Source organism: Mirounga angustirostris, unplaced genomic scaffold (genome assembly GCF_029215605.1).
Source record: "Mirounga angustirostris isolate CCGP_5_RB_7025 unplaced genomic scaffold, mMirAng1.0.hap1 SCAF_14, whole genome shotgun sequence".
In the NCBI taxonomy this organism is placed as follows: Eukaryota; Metazoa; Chordata; class Mammalia; order Carnivora; family Phocidae; genus Mirounga; species Mirounga angustirostris.
The window spans coordinates 71196073-71216430 of record NW_026991722.1 but is presented as its reverse complement, the minus strand read 5'-3'; the positions used below and the strand labels follow the sequence as shown (position 1 = coordinate 71216430).

The following is a 20358-nucleotide window of genomic DNA, read 5'->3' as shown; positions in this document are numbered from 1 at the left end:
CCAGCATCCGCTTCTGGATCTTGGCATTGGACTGTGATTATGGGAGATGTTAACTCAAGAGGAGCGGTGCAGAGCTTTCGGGGCCTCCCTGTATGTTGTTTTCTAACTTACTGTGAATTTCTAATTCAGAATTTAAAGTTTTTTTTTTTAAATAATAGAATGCTGTCCTAAAAGAACAGAACTGTTTCATTAATATGGTATTTCTGTAACTTCATTTATTCATTCACCACGTTTATGATACTGCCCCTTCTGTAATATATACTTAATTTTGCTCTTTTTTCAGTGTTATTCCTGTAATTAAGGGACATTTCACCTTGCTTTCAAAACTGGCCGACTGGTAAAAACTAATGCAAAGAAAAGAAAGCGTCAGGATTACATTCTGTGTAGATACTGCTGTTTGTCCATGTGAGCTGGTCTCTAGTAAGTCGACTAGCAGGTGTCAGATAAGCGTTAGAGACCCCCCAGCACCAGAGACCTTCATTCCCTGTGATGTAATCAGAAGGACTGAAAAGTAAACGGGAATAACTTTTCCGAATGTCATTCCAAGGTTTTGATCCTATGTCCCTTCAGCACACAAAACCATCCTGCCTACCGCAGAGATATTCACCCCTCACTTTGGGAAACCCAAAATGCTTCCTATTATTTTCCCAATGGGACCTTTCAGGGAGGCAGAAGGATCTATTTTAAAGAAAGTGGGTTTCAGAAGTCAAATGGAAGTCTGTAAATTCACTGCTCTGCAGCTGTCTAGACCACGTACTAACCAGAATGAGCCCCGGCATCTTCATGGAGAAATAGGGACATGTTTCGTGGCTGTTTTGAAGATGAACAGAGTTTGCTATAAAGAGGAAGAGGCACGGAGGGGCATAGTGGCCTGGGTGTGGATCCCGCCTTTAGATGGCTAGCTGGGTGGCTGGGGCTGAGTGGCCTCTCCTCTCTGTGCCTTGGCTTCCCACTGTAAGATCAGGATAGTAAAACACCCTCCCTCCTTGGGGTGGTGATTAAAGGAGTCAAATGTATGTGGTTGGCGTGTGGGATGCGGTCCATGTGTGTCAGCTCTCGTGGTCACATGAGTGCGTCGAGCTGGACCCAGCACATAGTAGGTGTGACTTGGGGTGTGAATCTCTGCACTGTCGCTCCTGACACCTGATGGTTGTCGACTGGTCACCAAACAAGGTCCTCTCACAGAACACTCAGGACAGGTTCATCTTGAGGGGAAGGTTCTGGAATAGCAGAGCCTGTGAGGGTTTCTCCGGGGGGCTGTGCACAGGCCGGTTGAGAGGAGGGGCTGGGCCCGCGGGAGGAGGGGAGAGGCAGGCGAGGACCCGTGGGCCAGGGGGCCCCCGACTCCTGCAGGACTCCACAGCTGCTCTGTGCTGAGCACTGCGGAACTGGGTGGTGGGAGGTGGGAAAGGGCCCCCCGGGCTCTGAGAGCTCAGAGGAAGCCACCCTGTCCGGAGCAGAGGGCCTTGGCCAGCCCAGAGCCAGTGCCAAGGTGTCCCACGCCAGTGGGTCATGACGGTCTTCCCGTCCCCCAGGGGCTGTCCTTGCCTGCTCGCACCTTGACCACGGTGACCCTCACGCACACCTGGAGGGAGCAGAGGGGCAGCATTCGGGGGGTCACCCCCGAAGGAGATATGCCCAGGCCTGTGCGGGGCTGGAGGAGTGTGCAAAGCCCTTATCAACCATGACGCTCGCTCTGGTTTGTGTGTGCCCCAGGCCCACCCGAGAGAGCGAGGACGAGGAGGACGAGGAGAAGAGGGGCAGGGGCTGCTCCCTGCAGTACCAGCACGCCACGGTGCGCGTCCTCACCCAGTTCGTGGCCGAGGCGCCCGACGTGGGTCAGCTGAGCTACATGCTGGGCCCCGACTGGCAGTTCGACATCACCGGCCTCGTGGCCGATTTCATGACGGTGGAGGAGCCGAGGATCGCGCAGCTCCAGGGCGGCAGGACGCTGGTGGGCCGGGAGCCGGGGATAACCACCGTGCAGGTACGTGCGGGGCATGCGCGCCGCGCCGCGCCCCGCCCCGCCCCCGCCGCGCCCGCCCCGCCCCCGCCGCCCCCGCCGCGCCCGCCCCGCCCCCGCCGCCCCCGCCGCGCCCGCCCCGCCCCCGCCGCGCCCGCCCCGCCCCCGCCGCGCCCGCCGCGCCCGCCCCGCCCCCGCCGCGCCCGCCCCGCCCCCGCCCCGCCCCCGCCCCGCCCCGCCGCGCCCCGCCCCGCCCCGCCGCGCCGCGCCCCGCCCCGCCCCGCCCCCGGTCTGTGCCGAAGCGCGTGAGGCTGTGCGCGTGCGCGCGTGAATAAGAGGCTCCGGAGCCGCAGAGAGAATTCATCGGTTCTAGGAATCCAAGGGAGATTAAGTTTTGCATTTTGGGGAGGGCTGAGAAAAAAACACCTCATTTCTTCCACCAGTCAAAGCTAAAGTAAATGCACAGTGGAAGCAGCCTTCCCCCCACGTAATTTACTCCTCGTACATCACTGACAGAAGGTGGTCAAACCCGAGAGGACTAGTTTTATTTTCCCGCCTTGAGGGTTAACCACTGAGCTATATATTACACTTTGAACAGTGGAGAAAATTTCTAAGTAGCCTGTATTTGTACTAAAAATAAATTTTTTTTTAAAGATTTTATTTATTTGAGAGAGAGCATGAGAGGGGGGAGGGTCGGAGGGAGAAGCAGACCCCCCGCCGAGCAGGGAGCCCGATGCGGGACTCGATCCCGGGACTCCAGGATCGTGACCTGAGCCGAAGGCAGTCGCCCAACCGACTGAGCCACCCAGGCGCCCTGTACTAAAAATAATTTTTAAATCCACTAATTACATGCTCTGTGTTTTATTAGAACAATGGTAAAGCTATTTTTCTGGTCAGTTTTAATGGAATAATTATGCAGAAATGCTGCAGCATGTTTTTTAGTAAAAAATGTAAAGCATTGCCGCTGATAGTTAATTAAGTCGTATTTTAGGTGGTGCCCAAGCCGATTTTGATGGAGCTGGATTGAACATGCTCTATTTCGTATGACTTCTCTGTTGCCGTGTAGCACCTCCTCACAGACTGAGCCGCGAAAACCAGCACCAGTGTAGTGATTCCCTTCTGTAGGTCAGGAGTCCACGGGAGCTGGGCTGCGCTCTGCCCTCGGGGCATCGCAAGGCCGAGATGAAGGTGGTGGCCGGGCGGGGCTCACGCGGGGGCGTGGGGGAAAGGGTCCCTTCCCGGCTCATTCAGGCTGTTGGCAGAACGCACTTCCTCACGGGTGTGGGACCGAGCGGTCTGTTTCCTCGTGGACTGTCGACTAGGGCCAGTCACTCTCCCCTGGGAGGACACCTGCGCCACTTCTCATGTGACGGCTGGGTCAAGTCCCTCTCCCACTTTGAGTCTCTGTGACTTTTCCTTCTGCCACCAGCCAGGGAAAGCTCTCTGCTTTTACGGGCTTCACGTGATGCCACTGGCCCCACCTGCGTGATCCAGGATAAGCGAACCCGCCGTGTAAACGTGACATTGTCCCAAGTGATTTCTCATCACATTCCCAGGCTTGAGAGATTAGTGGAGGACATCCTTGGGAGGAGGGGGGACAGTTTTAGAAATTGTGCCAACTGGATATTCCTCTCCATTTGTTAGTCTCCCCTGGTTGCAAACTAGAAGGTAACTTGCTTACGTGGTCTCTCCAGCGTGACACAGCAGCCCACGCCGTTGTCGCTGCTGTCCCGTGGTGAACAGCTCACTGCCCCCTGGAAGGATAGCGGCAGGAGAAGGTGGCAGAGCCCTGTAGGCGCTTTCCCACAGTCCTGCCACTTTCACATCTAAATATTAGTGGCTGGGAGACGGTCGCCCTCTGAATGCCTGGTGCCAAGGTGGGCAATCTTTAGTTATTGGCTCGCAGTTAAATTGCACTCTTCCTGGGAAATACACTAGTATTGTCATGGCCTGAATCAGAGGAAAGGAGATGGACCAGCGTGGTAAGTGTCATACTCCTCCTTCAATGGCGAGTGTGCCATTGGATCACAGCATACCACGTACCCACGCGGTTCCCACGGGTGCACGCCTCCAGCAGAGACCTGAGGGAACGCACTGGTGGAAATGTGAGTTAGGAGGTTCCCACACTTGTGTGCAGCAGAGACTGGAGCTTGCTCGCTTCCTTTGAAGGTGCTCTCACCTCTGTCCGACTCCATCCTGGCTGAGAAGACAGTGATCGTGTTGGACGACCGCGTCACCATCGCCGACCTGGGCGTGCAGCTGGTGGCCGGCTTGTCTCTTGCCCTGCAGCCTCACAGAGCGGACAAGAGGGCTATTGTCTCCACGGTGTCTGCCCAGGACGTCCTCCAGGCCCCACAGCAGGTGGGATTCCAGAGTCCTTTTGTCCCCAGTCAGTTGAGACCACTTCCTTCCCTCTCACGTCTTTGGAGGAGATCAGTAGGGCACTCTTAGCTAGGTCAGGGGGCTCCTTGAAGCTTCTTTCTGCTTCTTATCTGGGCCACCCTGTCTCTTTTTGAGAAAAATACCAGTGGCTTAGATACATGTCGCTCATTTATGCTTTTATACACCGACCACGTGTCCGTATACCATTTGCTTTACCTCAGCCTTGCCTGCGCTCGGCACACCCCGCTAGATCATGACCAGAGGATCCCATGTGGTCATTCTGCCAAAGCAGGTGGTGTTTGATACCTGGACATTCCATTTCAGCTGCTTGAACAAGCATGGCTAATGGACACCAAATTGCTACTGTTTATAGTCCTTGACAACTCTAAAGTTCCTCTCCATCTTTAAACTCATGCGGAGGTTCGCCGAGGTACCGGGGCTCGGTGCCTTTCCAGTGAGCTTGTCTTGTAAGGCATTGTCCCCCAGGCCCCTCAGCCCATGCGTGTTCTGCCTCACCAGCCCTGGCTTCCTAATAAAGGATGTTTAAAGTGATATTATCGGGAGGAGTAGCCTGATTAGTGGCACCTGATCTTGATTCAGATAAATTGCCTGATCTTTCAAAATGTTTTTTAGAAAGGTCAAAGTCAATGCAATAAATTAATATGCACTTTAATGCATTCATTAAAGTATATCATTTGCTCCTCACATCGGTGGGGCAGTAGGATGTTATGGATGCCAGTTCAAGGCATGCCAGGAACTATTCAAGATTATAAAACATAGAAGTTTATTTTTCTCAGTCTGTATATTTAAATAATATTCTATAGGAAATCATATTTATGTTTGCATTTGAAGGAACCTGATTGTAATATAATGCTCTGGTTTCATTTTTCTTAGGAAGCAATAGTCAGTTCTTGGATTTTGTTCAGTGATGGTTCGGTGACACCCTTAGACATTTATGATCCCAAGGATTTTTCAGTTACTGTGTCATCATTGGATGAAATGGTGGTGTCTGTCCAAGCAAACCTTCAGTCCAGATGGCCGGTTGTGGTCGCACAGGGTGAAGGGCAAGGGCCCTTGATTAAATTAGAAATGATGATTAGTGAGCCCTGTCAGAAGACCAAGAGGAAGAGTGTTCTTGCCGTGGGTAAAGGGAATGTCAAGGTCAGATTTGAACCAAATATTTATGAGCACCAAGGAGGCACCAACAATATTGAGGGCATCAGTCGGGAATACAAGGACCACCTCAGTAATTCCATAGAGCGTGAAGGAAACCGGGAGAGAGCAGGTCAGGAGTGGTTCCAACATGGCGCCTCGGTTGGCCAAGAGGAACGTAGCAACAAAAGCACAACCCCACAGTCTCCCCAGGAAGGAAAGGATAAGAAGTCACTCAAGAGTGGCGGTCCAGACGCGTTCACAAGTTTCCCCACTCAAGGGAAGTTACCGGAACCCAATAATCCCAGTGACCTGACAGTGACCTCCAGGGGGTTAAGTGACTTGGAGATCGGCATGTACGCTCTGCTCTGCGTCTTCTGCCTGGCCATTTTGGTCTTCTTGATCAACTGTGTGGCCTTTGCTTGGAAATACAGACACAAAAGATTTGCCGTGAGCGAGCAAGGCAACATCCCCCATTCCCATGACTGGGTCTGGCTTGGGAATGAAGTAGAACTTCTGGAGAACCCCGTGGACATCACCCTCCCGTCGGAGGAGTGCACGACCATGATAGACAGGGGACTGCAGTTCGAGGAGAGGAACTTCCTTCTCAATGGCGGTTCCCAGAAGACTTTCCATAGTCAACTGCTCAGACCCTCTGACTATGTCTATGAGAAAGACCTTAAAAGTGAGCCTATAAATCCATCGGGCCCAAAGCGGAAGCGAGTCAAGTTTACTTCCTACACCACCATCCTCCCGGAGGACGGCGGCCCATACACCAACTCCATCCTGTTTGACAGTGAGGACAACATCAAGTGGGTCTGTCAGGACACGGGGCTGGGGGGTCCCCGGGACCTTAGAGACTATATGGAAAGCCTGCAAGACCACATGTGAACTCCTTTCTTACGTTTGTATTCACCTTTATGCCTTCTGTTTTTTGAACGGTGGAGCAGTGAGTTTGTTCAGCAATAGGGGATGATTTAACAAAGCTTCATTTGGGGCGGTCTGGGGCGGGGAATCCCTTTCTGAGCAGGTGTCAGAGGCCTGGAGAGCTATAGCAGCTGGGTTATAAGCCGGGAAATGTCTCGAAAGCAGCCGCCTGTAGATCCTGGAGAAATTCTAAGACGACAGTTCTATCTGCTACCTGGTACTAGCTCAGTTCAAACATACTAAACCTGACCCCACAGACATTGTTAGTCATCTCGCAACAAATGGCCACATGGAATTAGAAAAGGCTCGGGTGTTGATTTTTCTATTCCTAGAACTTTTAAAGCACAGTGGACATTCCTTGCCCTTGGCCTGAGATTGGATGTACGTGAAAGATGCTGAATGTAGCCGCCCTTATTTGTTACGAGGCTGCTCATTATTTTTATACACATTTGCACCTGCACCTGGTTCATTTGGCCTCTGGAATTCTTTTTGAAACATGAAGAAGAGCAATCGCGGTCTCCTCTCTCTGAGATGTTTGATTTTCACATGAGTTTTAGTCGCTGACGTTCGCCACATCCGTGCCGGACGGCAGGTGCTCTCCGTTGCCCACGTTCCTTACCTAAGGGGCAATGTCTGAGAAGCTTATCCTCACGCTGTCCTCCCTTCTCTTTGTTGTGGAACTTCCTTGTATCAGACTGGGACATGGGATTTTACATAAAATATTAATATACTGCAAGGGAGGGCCATCTTTACAGTTTTCTATACAGCGCTTACAGACTTTGGTGACCACTTGTCAGCCACATTTGTTTTTATCTTCTGCTTGTGGAACATTCGTGGGGGACTCCTGGAGTGTATTTCTGAGGGCAGAAAGACCCTGAGAGAGTCGTATTTAAACTGGTGCTTTCCGGTCAACACAATTTGTTATCCAAGCTGAAATCAAAATTTTAAATTACAATTCACAGAAAGGAAATTGCGTAGGAGATATGTTCAGGTGGTACTTCCATTTTACCAGAGCAAAAAAAAAAAAAAAAAATTGAAAGTAAGTAGAATGATGTTTCAACTTAGCAATATGTAAAAATCCATCCATATAATGACATCCCCCCCAAAAAAAAATCATCAGTCATGACTCTGGCAGAGCTCCAACCGACGCAGGGTATGCACTGATGGAGAAAAGAATGGGTTTGCTCCCAAGTTTCATAAAACAAATGACTGTTGGAGAGTTTCAGAAGCAGGTAGGTAGAAAAACCATAGCTGTTGGAAAGTCAGAGTGGCAACAGGAAAAAAACATAAGCGTGACCCCCCCTGCATAATTTTTTAATAAAAAATGTCTTTCAAAGAATAGTAGGAATGGTTTTAAGCAGAGCAAGAATTTCAGATTAGCAGAGCAGAACAACATTTGATTACGGTGGGTTCGCTGGGAAAACGGGCACGGGACTAGCCCACCTATTCCAGGATTTCTGGTGCCATCTGCATCGCTGAGAAGTAGAAATGTGAAGGCCAGAGTTGCGAAGACCTGCAGGAGGGGCAAGGAAGGGGTCGGCTGACTCCACACGGTGGAGGAGCGAGCTGTTGGAACAAGAGGTTGTTGTGAGCTTTCTGTGCGCGGGAGCACGACCACCCGCCTCCTCCAACGGACGGCGTCCTACCCGTGTCTCTCGCCCACGGGACTGCAGCGGGTTTGTAAACAGTGCATAAATCCGCAGCCTTGTGGGCCTGATCTCTAGAGGCCAGTGTCCAGCCGATCTTGTGTCTCAGATGGGGGTTAAGGGCTGAAGCCGGTGAAGTTTCAAAACTCTTCCAACCTGATGGGTGAAGGAAGCCAGGAGACCCGGGCCTTGGCTTCGGAGGGAGTTTGCACAGAGAAGGCTGATGCCTGGCAGCAAGAGCACCCTGGGCACCCAGCGCAGGCTGAGGCCGCTCACCGAGGGTTCGGTGCAGAGGGAGCTCGGCCCGCCGGGGAGGCCCTGGGGAAGTTCACACGCTAATGCCACGTAGCTCTCCTGTCGAGTCCCACTCCTGTGCCGTGTTCTCAATGTTCTCTGCCTTTGGATCTTCAGCATTCCAACATAACGGGAACTTCGAGTCTGAAACTGAGGAAGCTCAGCTGGTATGGGGGTGAGTCTCTCACACACGCACACGGACAGCAGGCTGCCCCCGCTGCTACAGTGAGGCCCTGGGTCAGGGGGTGATCTGGGAAGGGACAAGGGACGTTACCATTGCCGTGGGGAGCATTACTGAGAAGCTTGCAAATCAGAGCCTTTCCTGGGGTCTGAGCACTTGCTGGGGGCAGAGCGCAGACTAGGCAGCATCAGAAGGGAGAACGTGCCGCTGGGTTCTCAGGAGCGGGAAACTGACCGCTGTCCTGAAGATGCCTCCCGGGGGGTGAGCCACAGTCCCCCAGTGTGATCTGGGCTCTGTACGGTCACCTTTGCTGGCTTCTGTTCAAACTAAGTTCACTATGAGTCACGTGGAAGGTCACGGGGCGGGGGGTCCCTTTTACCACACAGGGCACACTCACACGGATGCACACATGTATGCACGTGAGTGTGTGAATAGTGAGGAGCCAGGGAATACAGTATTTAGTGGAATCGGCACCGTGGCTCGCTCCCCGACTTGGCGTGGGCACTGTTCCCAGCTCCCCAGGATTTCAGTGAGGTTCTTTCTGTTCTAAATGTTTCCCGCTCACCAGCAACCATGGATTATATCCACTTGTTTTTCAACTAGATCATTTAAAACGAATAGGAACCCCTCAATATCTAAACTAGAATGGGGAAAAGATGTAACTTAGGAAACCTTGAAATCCGTTCCCTGGCAGCCTGCACTCACCTGGAGTTTCCAGGTTTTTACAGCTGGATCGGTGTGATTCGTCACCCGAACAGAACAACAGTGATAAAGCCCTGTCCTTTCCCTAAGAAGGGAATACTTAGGCACCGCCCTCCCCCCAAGGCCAGCACCAGCCAGCCTCCTGAGGGGCCACAGGCTGGGAGCTGTGCGGGTCCCACGGAGGGTAGCTCAGGCGCCCACAGGGACCAGGCCACCTAGAACGGGGAGGGAGAGAGCGGTGTCCCCCACGGCCAGATGTGCTCCCTCCCAGGCCGGGGCGCGGGGCGCCACATGACGGAGGTAGAGCTTAAATGCACAGAGTCGCATCTTCAGGAAAGCCAGAAGACCCTGCCAATGTCCCCGAAGAACGCCCCCCAGCAAGCCTCGGGCCGCCCCGTGCGCACGGACAGAGGACTGACTGACCTCCCAGCTATTTTGTGTTGCACCCTGGCCAGGGTCAGCTCCCAGACTTCAACTCCAGGCAGAGGGTGTCTGTGTGCACACGTTAGTGCAGGGAAAACATGGATTACTTTTTGTCCCATTTGCCACATCCATAGACGAGCACTTTGTACTTCGTTCATTTTTAAGTTTTAGGAAGTCTGCCTTTGTGCATTTTGATCCCTTGCATCCTTTCTTCACCCTTTTGGAAAGGCATCTTCCCGGTGTTGGGGTGTTGGGACTGGTCAAGGCTCTGTGTCTGAGAACTAGCCAGCCCGCCTTCAACAACCACGCAGAGCGGTTGCACCTGCTTCCTACATGGCTCCGGGATCATTGTCTTTTCTACTCGAATCATCTCAGAAATGGCTTCAGTTCTCCATCCTCGTCTCTGTAAGTGACACGATGGATAGTTTATAGACTCAGCAACCATCTCCCCCATCGGAATTCTACACGTGTGATGTACCGCGTATCACCTGTGAGTGAAGGGACAGGACGGGTGGTGGAGGTTACGGGAGGATGCGGCTCGCAGATATTTTTGTATGTAACATACGCAATACCCCGAGGCACCGAGAGGTGTGCTGGAATAAATACATTTTACAGTAAAAGCATGCAATGCTGTAGCTTTTAAATGTACAGACCTCCTGCTCAAAAATATCTAAACCCATGGTGGGGGAAACACTGGGTAGGAACGCGGCCTGGAGAGGGCGCGGCTCGTTGGCGGCATCACTGATGGAACCTGCCAGAATATTTTGATCTTACTCTTCATTGCTTTTGGATTTTTTTTCCTCTTTTTTTTTTTCCTGGAAATATTTCAGAAATAAAGTGACTACATTTCCCAGCATAAAGGTATATTCTAACCACAGGGTAACTCATCATTTTTAACATGAAAATAAACATTTAAACACTCTTCCGTGGTTTCATTATTTTACGCACACAGTCCCTTTTCAACTTTGGCCTCTGTATGATTTTGCTAGGTATCTATTTTTTTCTTCTTAGCCAGAGATTTTTAATACCTCTGATACAGCAATAAATGGAAATCAAAAGAAAATGTTGCTTAAAAGTTGCCAACAACTTGCACCTTGGAAAGCTTCTCATTTGCTTCCCCAGCTGGGGGACACTTATTCTGGGATGTGTCAGAAGGAGGGCTCGTGGCACCCAGTCCCTGGCCAGGGTCACACCGTCTTGGACTCAGCGCTGACATGCAGGATGCAGTGGCCCCTGACCTCGGTCTCCTTTCTGGTCTTTCCTTATGGATGGCTCACTCAAGTATGTATTTGGGGCATGGGCGTGGGTGCTGAGGACCAGGACAGGCAGAGCTGTGGAGACATAAGAAAAACACAAGAGCGCCGGGCTCCTGCCTGGGAGGCTGATGGAAGTGTTTCAGCTGACGGCCGGCCAGGCGCTGCTGAGCCCCCACAGGTCCTCTGTTGGCATGAGTGTCCTCCCCAAAACTGCCAGTATCACCTTTGGCATCTTGGCAAAGGCCGCCCCTTGCTTTCAGGAAGAGGCAGTAACTTGAGCTAAGTGGGCTCTGCAGACCTCATTTGAGGCAGCGGGTGTAAACGCGGGGGCTTGGGTTTGGCTTGTGGAATCAGATCTGCAGAGTAGCAGGCTGCAGATGAGCCCCCGTGCTCTCCCAGGCGTGGAGGATTTCCCACTGACCCCCTCCCCCTCCTCCTCCTTGTCCTCGGAACATAGGAGGACGGAGCCACGGCCCCTGCACGCTCTCCCCAGGCCCCAGGGTGCACACATGTAGTCAGTGAAGTTGGTTTCTAAAAGAGAAAGGAAAAAGAAGCTTGAAAAAAGGTTTGTAAAAGAATGAACCCTTGTTATATTTAGTTTTTGAGTGTGTGCAAAGTGCAAACCCCCACATTTCCAATTTGGGGGGGTATTGATTCCTTCATGCCTTTAGTTTCTCTATGGTTTCACACAGCTTAGAATGGCAATGGAGGATTTTTTGTTGTTGTTTGCTTTTAGAAATTGTAAAGAATATGAGAAAGGGCAGGGACATTGTACCCTGGGTCTTCTAGGAGTCTAGGGTGAGCAGGACGCTGTCATTCTCCAGAGGGGAAATAACGGTCCAAGTCCAATAGGGCCTTCCTGCCCCAGTCCAAGAAAGTAATCATGTCATCAAAACTGGACAATCTTCATGTTCCATGAGATGCCTTTATGATTTCTTTGGCTTTAATTATTGCCCTTGGTCAGTTCAAGATGAAACCTTTTCATTTGATCTTAAGGATTGAAATCTCGTTAGACACTGCAGAAGCCAAGAGGACAGGCGGTCTTTTTAATGCATCTACCCTGCCTGTTGGAAGAACGCACTTTACAAACAGTGGGATGGATGTTGCTCTGGAATTTGGGGTCCATGTGATATCGACCTCTCGACCCATTTGAAAATAGTACTTCTCTAGGCTTAAGTCACTGTTGACCTGACCCTTCTTTCTTTTCTTCCTTTGGCCAAAGAGCATGTAACGCTTTCTGGTTCCCATGATAAGGCTGCAGCCAAAAGAATCGCTGCTTGATGATGACCTCCTTTGTAGGAATTTGACTCGCTGAATGAAATAACACCAACACCAGCGTAGACACTGCCCGGGTAGTGTAGTTTCTTCACTTAGAGATGCTTCCTTGGAGAGTGTGCCTTGTTCTCTTTGTCCTAACCACATAGGATCTCTGTTTTATCTGGGTAAGTTCCCACTTGAGGCAAACACGCTCTAATCCCATGGGTATTGTAGGCTGACAAGGGGCACCCACGAGGCATTGATAAAGCACACCCTCCCAGGTTCTCAGCCCCCGTGTTCCACTCTCCGGGTTGTGCGTCTCTCCTGGGTACAGCTGTAAACTTGTGTGGGGCCTTTTACTGTCTCAGTGGCCCTGCCGCTGTAAATCGCTTACACCTGCCAGTTCCCATCCCCAGAGACGCCAAGACTGGCCACAGGAGGGACCAACGTGCTTCCTCTGGGCACACAGACCACCGAGCAAGTGACCTTTCCTTAGTTGTCCTCCACGGGGAGCCTTATTTTGAACATCAATTTAAAATTCAATGCAGATTCCAGGAATGAATCTGTTGCCCGACGCCCCATGACAATGATGTTCCAGGCATGGTTGTGGGTTTAAGCCAAAGCCCAAAGTATAGAAGGCAGGAGCCGGAGAGTAGAGAATTACGTAACAAGTGAACAACAATGGGTACCACACAGCAGATCCATCTCTCGGTGGGGGGCCACACGTGTCTCCCCGTGGCCAACGATTCTTACGATGCTGCTTATCTATATAACACGTGTCTGAAGAGCATGCCGTGTGCTCACAGTTTAAATCTGTCAGGTTCCCTGGCTCTTCTCAGGCAGGTGGATCTGATCTGGGCTGCCGAGCGCAGTGAACGGCCAAATCCACACAGCCCACTTCCGGCTGGCTTCTGGGCAACAGTGGGGCATCTTTGGCCTGGCATTTGGAAAAAAAACAAAGGTGTTATCCGCTACTTTCTACTTTTCTGAGTTGGGTTCTTGTTGCCTGGTACTCGCCCGATATTATAAACAGAGCATGCTGTGATAACATTGTGCTTCTATATCCTTTTTCGGTTGTATAACGTCTTTCTCATATTACCCACGGTTTTCAGTATGATCTGTTGTATATGTTCCTCGGTATATTTAACATATCTGTAAAGGCACTTCCAAACATTTTGAAAATGAAGAAATAAAACGTGTTGGACGATTCCTTGTTATAGTAAAACAGTCAATTGGTAGGTTCCAGGAAATGACCTCATCTTCAAATACGTGTTCAAAGGAGGATATTAAGAAGAACTTAGGTCCGGCATAGAGGCAGTTGGCCGTGTCTTCAGAGTCTTGAGGACAGTTATTGGCCGAGACCTTGGGAATTAGAGAAAAGAATGGTTTCCTTAAATATGAGAGCAAGATTCCAAGGGAACGAGGGGAATACTCAGGGGAAGTATTCTGGCTAAACAACCGGTTGAACTATCTAGGTTAGGAAGGTGCCTTCCAGAAAGAGGACGGTGGTGGTCCATGCATTTCTGTAGGTAAGACATGCAAATTCGGTTCTTGGAGAAAGCCAAGAAAAGTCCATCTTTCCTTAAAGCTTACAAAGTTGAATTTTAATGAAAGAAAAATCTTTATTGAGATCCGTCCCTGCCAGCCAGGGGCAAGTCATTGTCAAATTGGAGCCCAGGAAAACCCATTCAGGCACCAAAAATTCTAGTTCAGATTCATCGTCTTGGGATGTATTGCATTTAACTCCAGAACTGCTAAAGCATTTCAATACATTGGGTCTCCACCATTCTGCAAAGTGTAAACAGGAAAGGGACCCATCACACCACACCCACACACCCTACAGACAGCAGGCTCCAGGGGCTGGGTTCCCTGAACTGAAGTCTGCTGGGCTGACCACTCCTCTGTCAAAATGCAGCTTTAGAAAAGCAAGCTCCCTCCCCAGAGCAGTGTCAGGTTGGCTGTCTCAGGCATCTGGGACGACCCTGAGCCAACCAGCCACGCTCCCAGTTCACCGTGATCGTTACAGGGGTCGATTGCGGCTTCATAACCAGGGGTGTGATCAGCACGACTCTAGACGCACAGAGGTCTCCGCAATACTTCCTCCCCTTTCTGCAAAAGGCAGTAGCTATAAAGAGAGAACAGTTGGCGACACACACACTTTCTGAGCCTTGACTCTCCTTCAAACAACGAGGTGGACCAGAACTTAAGAAGGCAGCATCACCAAGACCTTGGAAGCCACTTTGAGGTGAGCTCAGTCTGCATGAAGGGACAACAGGTGAGTTTCCAGGGCGGATTGGACAGACCTGCACAGGAAGAAGCCTGCTCAGTGTCACAGGTCATTAGGGGTCAGGGCTGGTGAAAGTGGGTATTTTTGTATTCTGTTTTTTTCATGCCCTAAAAATAGTTCACATGACCTTGAACACTGTGTATCCAGATATTCTTGCTTTTAACTGCAAGATTAATAATGGATGGTATTGGAGTTGGCACCCCTTAATAGCATTATTTTTTCATAAAACATACAGGGGAGCTTGTAGTTCCAATTTTTCTTAATCTACCAAAACGTTAAGACCATCTTTGACCTAGGAGCTTTCCAGTGGCCCTTACGGCAGGAATCCGAATGTGTGTTTGGATCGTCCAGGTTGTGAGTGGGCAACGTTCCTGTGCACCCTGGGAAGGCGGTCGGGGTGGCCAGTGAGGGCGGGGGCAGGGAGCAGGATCCCTGTTCGCTGTTTCTCCATGTGGGTCAGGATGGCGGGGGGGCTCCTTCCTGCTCAGTTGGGAAATGCCAGCCCTTGAAGCTCCTTTGAGAAACACAAGTAAGTTCTAAACATGAAGGTGTGATACATCAGGGATCTCTGAGTTAATGAGATCTTTGTCCTGACCTTTCCCTTCTTCTCAGGGAGGCTCTGCCCTTCCTGCCCTTCCTTCTGCAACCTGAAATCCGGGTCTGACCTGGGGACACCTGCACCAGCCCTGGGGCAGCCTTAGCTCCATACATACCCAGACTCTAAAATGCAAAAAGGAAACCACCAAACCCAAAACGGCTACAGAAATACAGTATTATGTCAGCTTTGTTCACTGTTAAGTTTAGAAGCCATAACATTTTCATGGCTTTTGGAAACAATTCACAGATGAGACTTTCTAACTTATCAAGAATTGCCGAATGAATGCATACTGTGATTCCCAAGAGATTGTCTCCAATTATAAATAATGAGTTAGGGAAAGCTAGATATTTTCAGAGGCGAAAGAATTCTATTTCATATTTACATGTGTTGTACTTTAAATGTTCGATATGCCTTGAAGTATGACCTCTAGTTGGAAGGGCATCTGGGGGTCTACAGAGGCCTTGAGAGAGCCCTGATTCCAGGGACCGTCTGGAATTTTCCTCATCCTGGTGATGAGGTGTGTGCCTGGAGAAGGCATGAACCACAGGAGACCTATTAGTAAATTATGGAAACACTGATAATATTCACCTTACATGTTATTTGGCTTTTTGTAATCCTGAACCTGTGTTGGAAAATTATGAACTACTTTTCAAAAGCTTCTGTGACCTTAGCTTGCAATGTTCTAGATACTGAAACCATTTAATATGTTTTATTGGACATTAACATAAAATGGTAGAACAAAGCAGGAAGCCTCCAGGTTGATTCTCACATCGAAAAGAATATTTCTGTTCGTGGGAGATGACAGAGAGACGAAGTGACCACTAACTTCATTAATGTGACAATAAAGGGTCAAACACATCAGCTTTGTCACCAGGTTCATGGATCTGGCAAAAGGGATTATAAAACCCCACATGTGCAGGTCCTGAAGATCCCAGGGAGGGAGAAGGCTGGCAACAGTGACTGGGGGGGGGGGGGGGGTGTCTTGATGGGCAGGTAAAATCAAGAGTGTTCCAGATCGAGGGAACAGAACATGCCAAGGCAGGAATTTCCGTGTGCTTGAAAAGTCCCATTAGAGCCTGGCTTGGGGTGAGGTGGGGACTATGACATGGGGCGGGGTTGGTGTCCTCCAGCAGAAAAGAGATATGACCTGAGATACAATTTTTTTTCGTAGGAAGAGAGAGAGAGGGTGTGTGAACGGGGGTGGGGAGGGGCAGAGGCAGAGGGAGAGAGAGTCCCCGGCAGGCTCCATGCTCAGCACTCATCCTGGAGCCAGACATGGGGCTTGGTCTCATGACCCTGACATCCCTCAGCCAAAATCGAAAGTCAGATGCTCAACCGACTGAGCCACCCAGGTGCCCCCCAGAGGTGCATTTTTAAAATAAGCCAAAGGCACACCAACCACACAGGGCTCTGCACTTGGGACCGGGTGCTGCGATACTCCGTGCTCCAGAGTGTCCACCGTCGTGTAGGAGGTGGGGAGCCTGGGCAAACACGGCAAATCCTGGTAAGTCCCAAGCAACAGAAAGTGTTTAGAAAGTGGTGCTGGAGGACTTGGGCTAAGCAGGGTACATTCGAGGGCATGTTTGGGTCGCACGGTGGTAGCCTGTCTAGCATGACATTTCTCCAAGTGTGGTATGAGCAGGAAACGTGGCCAGCTCCCTTGGTGAGAAAAACAAAAACAAACAAACCCCTGAAAAGGCATTCCGGGAACGCATCCTGCTGTGCGCAATGGTTTTTAATCTTCCCCTTTGAAGGTTTCAGACCGCATTTAAGGGTTTGAGAAGTCTGCCTATAATGAACATTTCAAGCGTTCCTTAACGGCATGTTCCGTGTTATCTAGTTTTCCTTTTTTTTTCTATTTTAATTAATTATGAATTTATTAGTTGCCTACTTTTGCCGAAAACCTATTAGAACCCTAACGGGCTGCACCACACATGTTGAGAACTGCTGCTTTATTTTTTTATTTTTTATTTTTTTAAATTTTATTTATTTATTTGTCAGAGAGCGAGCGAGCGAGCGTGCATGGGAGGGGGGAGCGGCAGGCAGAGGGAGAAGCAGGCTCCCCGCCGGGCAAGGAACCCGACATGGGACTCGATCCCAGGACCCTGGGATCATGACCGAGCCGAAGGCAGACGCCCAACGACTGAGCGAACTGCCGCTTTAGAGGATTCTCTCAGTACTGCTGGAACGCGGGTTCTGCTCTGCTTTCACCACTGCTGGTGTTTGTGGGAAATAATGGGGATGGGGGCGCTGGGACACAGGAGGAGTCGGCTGACTGACTTTAGGGCGGCAGCCCCCCTTGGGACCTCGGTGATTCCTTACCGCGCTTGAAATCAGGTCTGGGACAGTAAAGCTTTGGGATCTCAGAGAAATCACAAAACCCATCCCAAAGGGAGGGAAGGCAGCCGCTGCTCAGCCCGAGAAGCTCTGGGTCCTGCTCCAGGTAAGCGAAGGAAACCAGGTAAACTCTCATAAAAATCCGTCTTATTAGAACAAATCTGTTTCCAGCGGCCCAAACACTAAGAAGACATTCACGCGCGAAGAAGCTGAAACCAGCTTACCTTTCTGTGTTCAAAAGCATGTTCGTTTATAAAAACCTGTTTAGAGAGAAAATTCACATACCACACAATTCACCCATTTAAAGTGCACAAGTCAGTAGCTTTTAGTATTATTCACACCTTCACCATGATCAGTTTTAGAACAAACTCATCACGCCTTTCAGAAACCCCACCCTCATTTCTGGGTCACTCTCCATTTCTCCCAACCTAACAGCCTAGGAAACTGCTAATCTACTTTACATATGCAGAGTTTTGCCTGCCTGCCTTCCTCTTTCTTTCTTCTTCCTTTTTCTTTTCTTCTTTCTTTCTTTCTTCTTTCTCTTTCTCCTTCCTTCCTCTTTTTCTTTCTTTCTTTCTTTCTTTCTTCTTTCTTTCAATCTTCTTTCTTTTTTGGATATTTCATATAAATGGAATCATTTATCATGGTTTTTGTGACTGGTTTCTTTCACTTAGCATAATGATTTCAAGGTTGAGATGCATCGGTGACCTGAGTGTAAAAACCCAAGTTTACAACTTTTGAAGGAAGCACAGGAGAATATTTTCCTTTCATCTTTGGGGTAAGCAAACATTCCTGAATCAAGACACACAATCAGTTACACACAAGCAAAAAATTAATAAATTACAATTTATCAAAACCCTCGGTTCTTCACAAGACACCATTATGAAAATAAATAGGCAATCCACAGAGTGGGAGAAAGTGTTCTCCATGCAAAAGACGCATATCCAGAATGTAGAAAGAACCACTGCGAGTTAATAAAAAGACACACGGCACAACTGAAAATGGGTAGAAGGTCTGAATCAAAGTTTCCCAAAGGAAGAGCCGTGAACAGCACAAGAATGAGTGCCTTCCATCATTTGTCATCAGGGAGATGAAAGCCTCAATGATAAGGAAGCGCTCTTACCTTCTGCCCATCGTGGCTGATATCAGAAAGACCAGAACACCCACTGTCCGCAAAGATATGGAGAAGGCAACACTGCCAGACACTGTTGGTGGGACTGTGAAATAATATCCCCACTTTGGAAAACATTGTATCAGTTTCTGGTTAAGTGAAACGTACACGTAACATATTAGCTAAGAATGGCATTCTTTGGTATTTACCCCAGAGCAGTAAGAACACAATTCCACCCGAACAAGGATGTTCATAGCGGTTTCATCCGTAATAGACGAAAACCGGAAACAACACAAACAGCCATCCCCAGGAGAGTGGATGAACAATAGTCTCTTTTTCAAACAGCGGGGTGTGGCTGAGAAATAAAAAGGAATATGCTACTGATTTACTTCTCGCACCTTATTAATGTAATGCACTGGTTTTTGAAATGTAGTTTATGTATTTAGTGAAATAAAAGACACAAAATCCAAGAGGACACACTATATGATCCCATTAACATGAAATTCAAGAATAGCCCCCCCCCCCCCAAAAATCTGGGAATAGAAATCAGGGCAGTGTTTGCCTTCATTGGGAGTGTGTATTGACTGGAAAGGGACATTGACTTGGGTGATGGAAATGTTCTTTGTCTTGACCAAGAACTGCATTACAGTTAACAGAACTAGACACTTAAGACCTGTCCGTTTCTTTGTAGGTAAATTATACCTAAGGAATGTCATGAAAATCCCCAAGAATCTCCAAACCCAAAACAAAGAAACCCAAATATTCTCATAGGGATCGTTTTTGCTTCTGTCCCTGCACTGGTGGGCAGATTTTCCCCAATCTTGGGATTGGCACACCTCTCCCTCCCTCAAAAAAGAAGAAAACTGAACAGGAAAACTTGGAGATTTTTGTCAGCTTTATAGGCAGGATGGGGGTTCAGGGCTGCTGAAGAAAGAGTTTAAATGAAGAAAGGAAGGAGCAGCTGATGGGACCATGGCACATGCACCTCCCATTGCAGAGGGTCTCACCTTGAGTCCTTGAACTGCAGGTGCAGAGAATGGGCGACTGGCTCCATTTTGATCCTCTTAGTTTTCTGTGGGACCTGTTGTGGTCTGGAGTAGCCAGAGTCACAGGCTGGTCACCTCCAGCTTCGAGCACCCTTACTCATTGCCACCTTATGCTACACAAATGCCTTCATCACCTGTGTGCCTTGACAGATAAAGGTCTGCCCTGCACCCTCAGCCTCCAGGATGGTCTTCCCCGGTGGCCCTGTTCAGGTTCTAAGCAGAGCATCCGACACTCCACGGGGTTCCATGTGGCCTGTTGTGGCTCAGCAGGGCCTGGCAACCAGAGGCGGATCTGCAGGGTCTTTCTGTGCCGACCACCACACCATACCAATCCTAACTCGTCCTGGGGCAGCTGCATAGGACCTGGATGGTGTTGTCTGAAGGCTTGAGACCGGGGTCTGCTTGGGGCTTCCTTGGAGTGTGGTGGCCAATGCTGTTGATTACCTTACTGTAAATACACAAATGATTTTAAGAAGGAAAAAAAATGGTAGCCCAAAGATGTTCTGCACAAATCTGAAAATACTGTATCACAAAATTCTTGATAAGCTTTGCTTGATTACACAGCTTATGGAGACCTCAAGTCACCTTCAGCTGGGGCTATCACCTTGAACAAGTTTGGCAGCAAGCAATAAAAACCTGAAAAGTCTGTTTCTTTGGGGATGAAAGAAATGGAAAAGGAGCCCAGTAAACTTTCCTTCTAACTGTTTATGGCTCATATTCAAGGACAGCTATCATCCCTAGACAAAAACACTCTCCAATCTCAAGGGACTGAAGCCAAAAAAATACTCAAAAGCCC

The 20358-nt window shown here is 49.5% G+C and overlaps 1 protein-coding gene across 1 annotated transcript in view; it reads left to right on the top strand.

Moving 5' to 3' along the window:
- The window catches only part of LOC123841535 (transmembrane protein 132B), a 328953-nt gene extending 315588 nt beyond the window's left edge, over positions 1-13365 (top strand). The window contains exons 7-9 of the mRNA XM_064578205.1: positions 1717-1987; positions 4133-4324; positions 5240-13365. Of these exons, the coding sequence (XP_064434275.1) occupies positions 1717-1987; positions 4133-4324; positions 5240-6388 (1612 nt within the window). The 3' untranslated portion in view covers positions 6389-13365. The remainder of the gene's footprint in view (positions 1-1716; positions 1988-4132; positions 4325-5239) is intronic.
- Positions 13366-20358: the final 6993 nt, after the last annotated feature.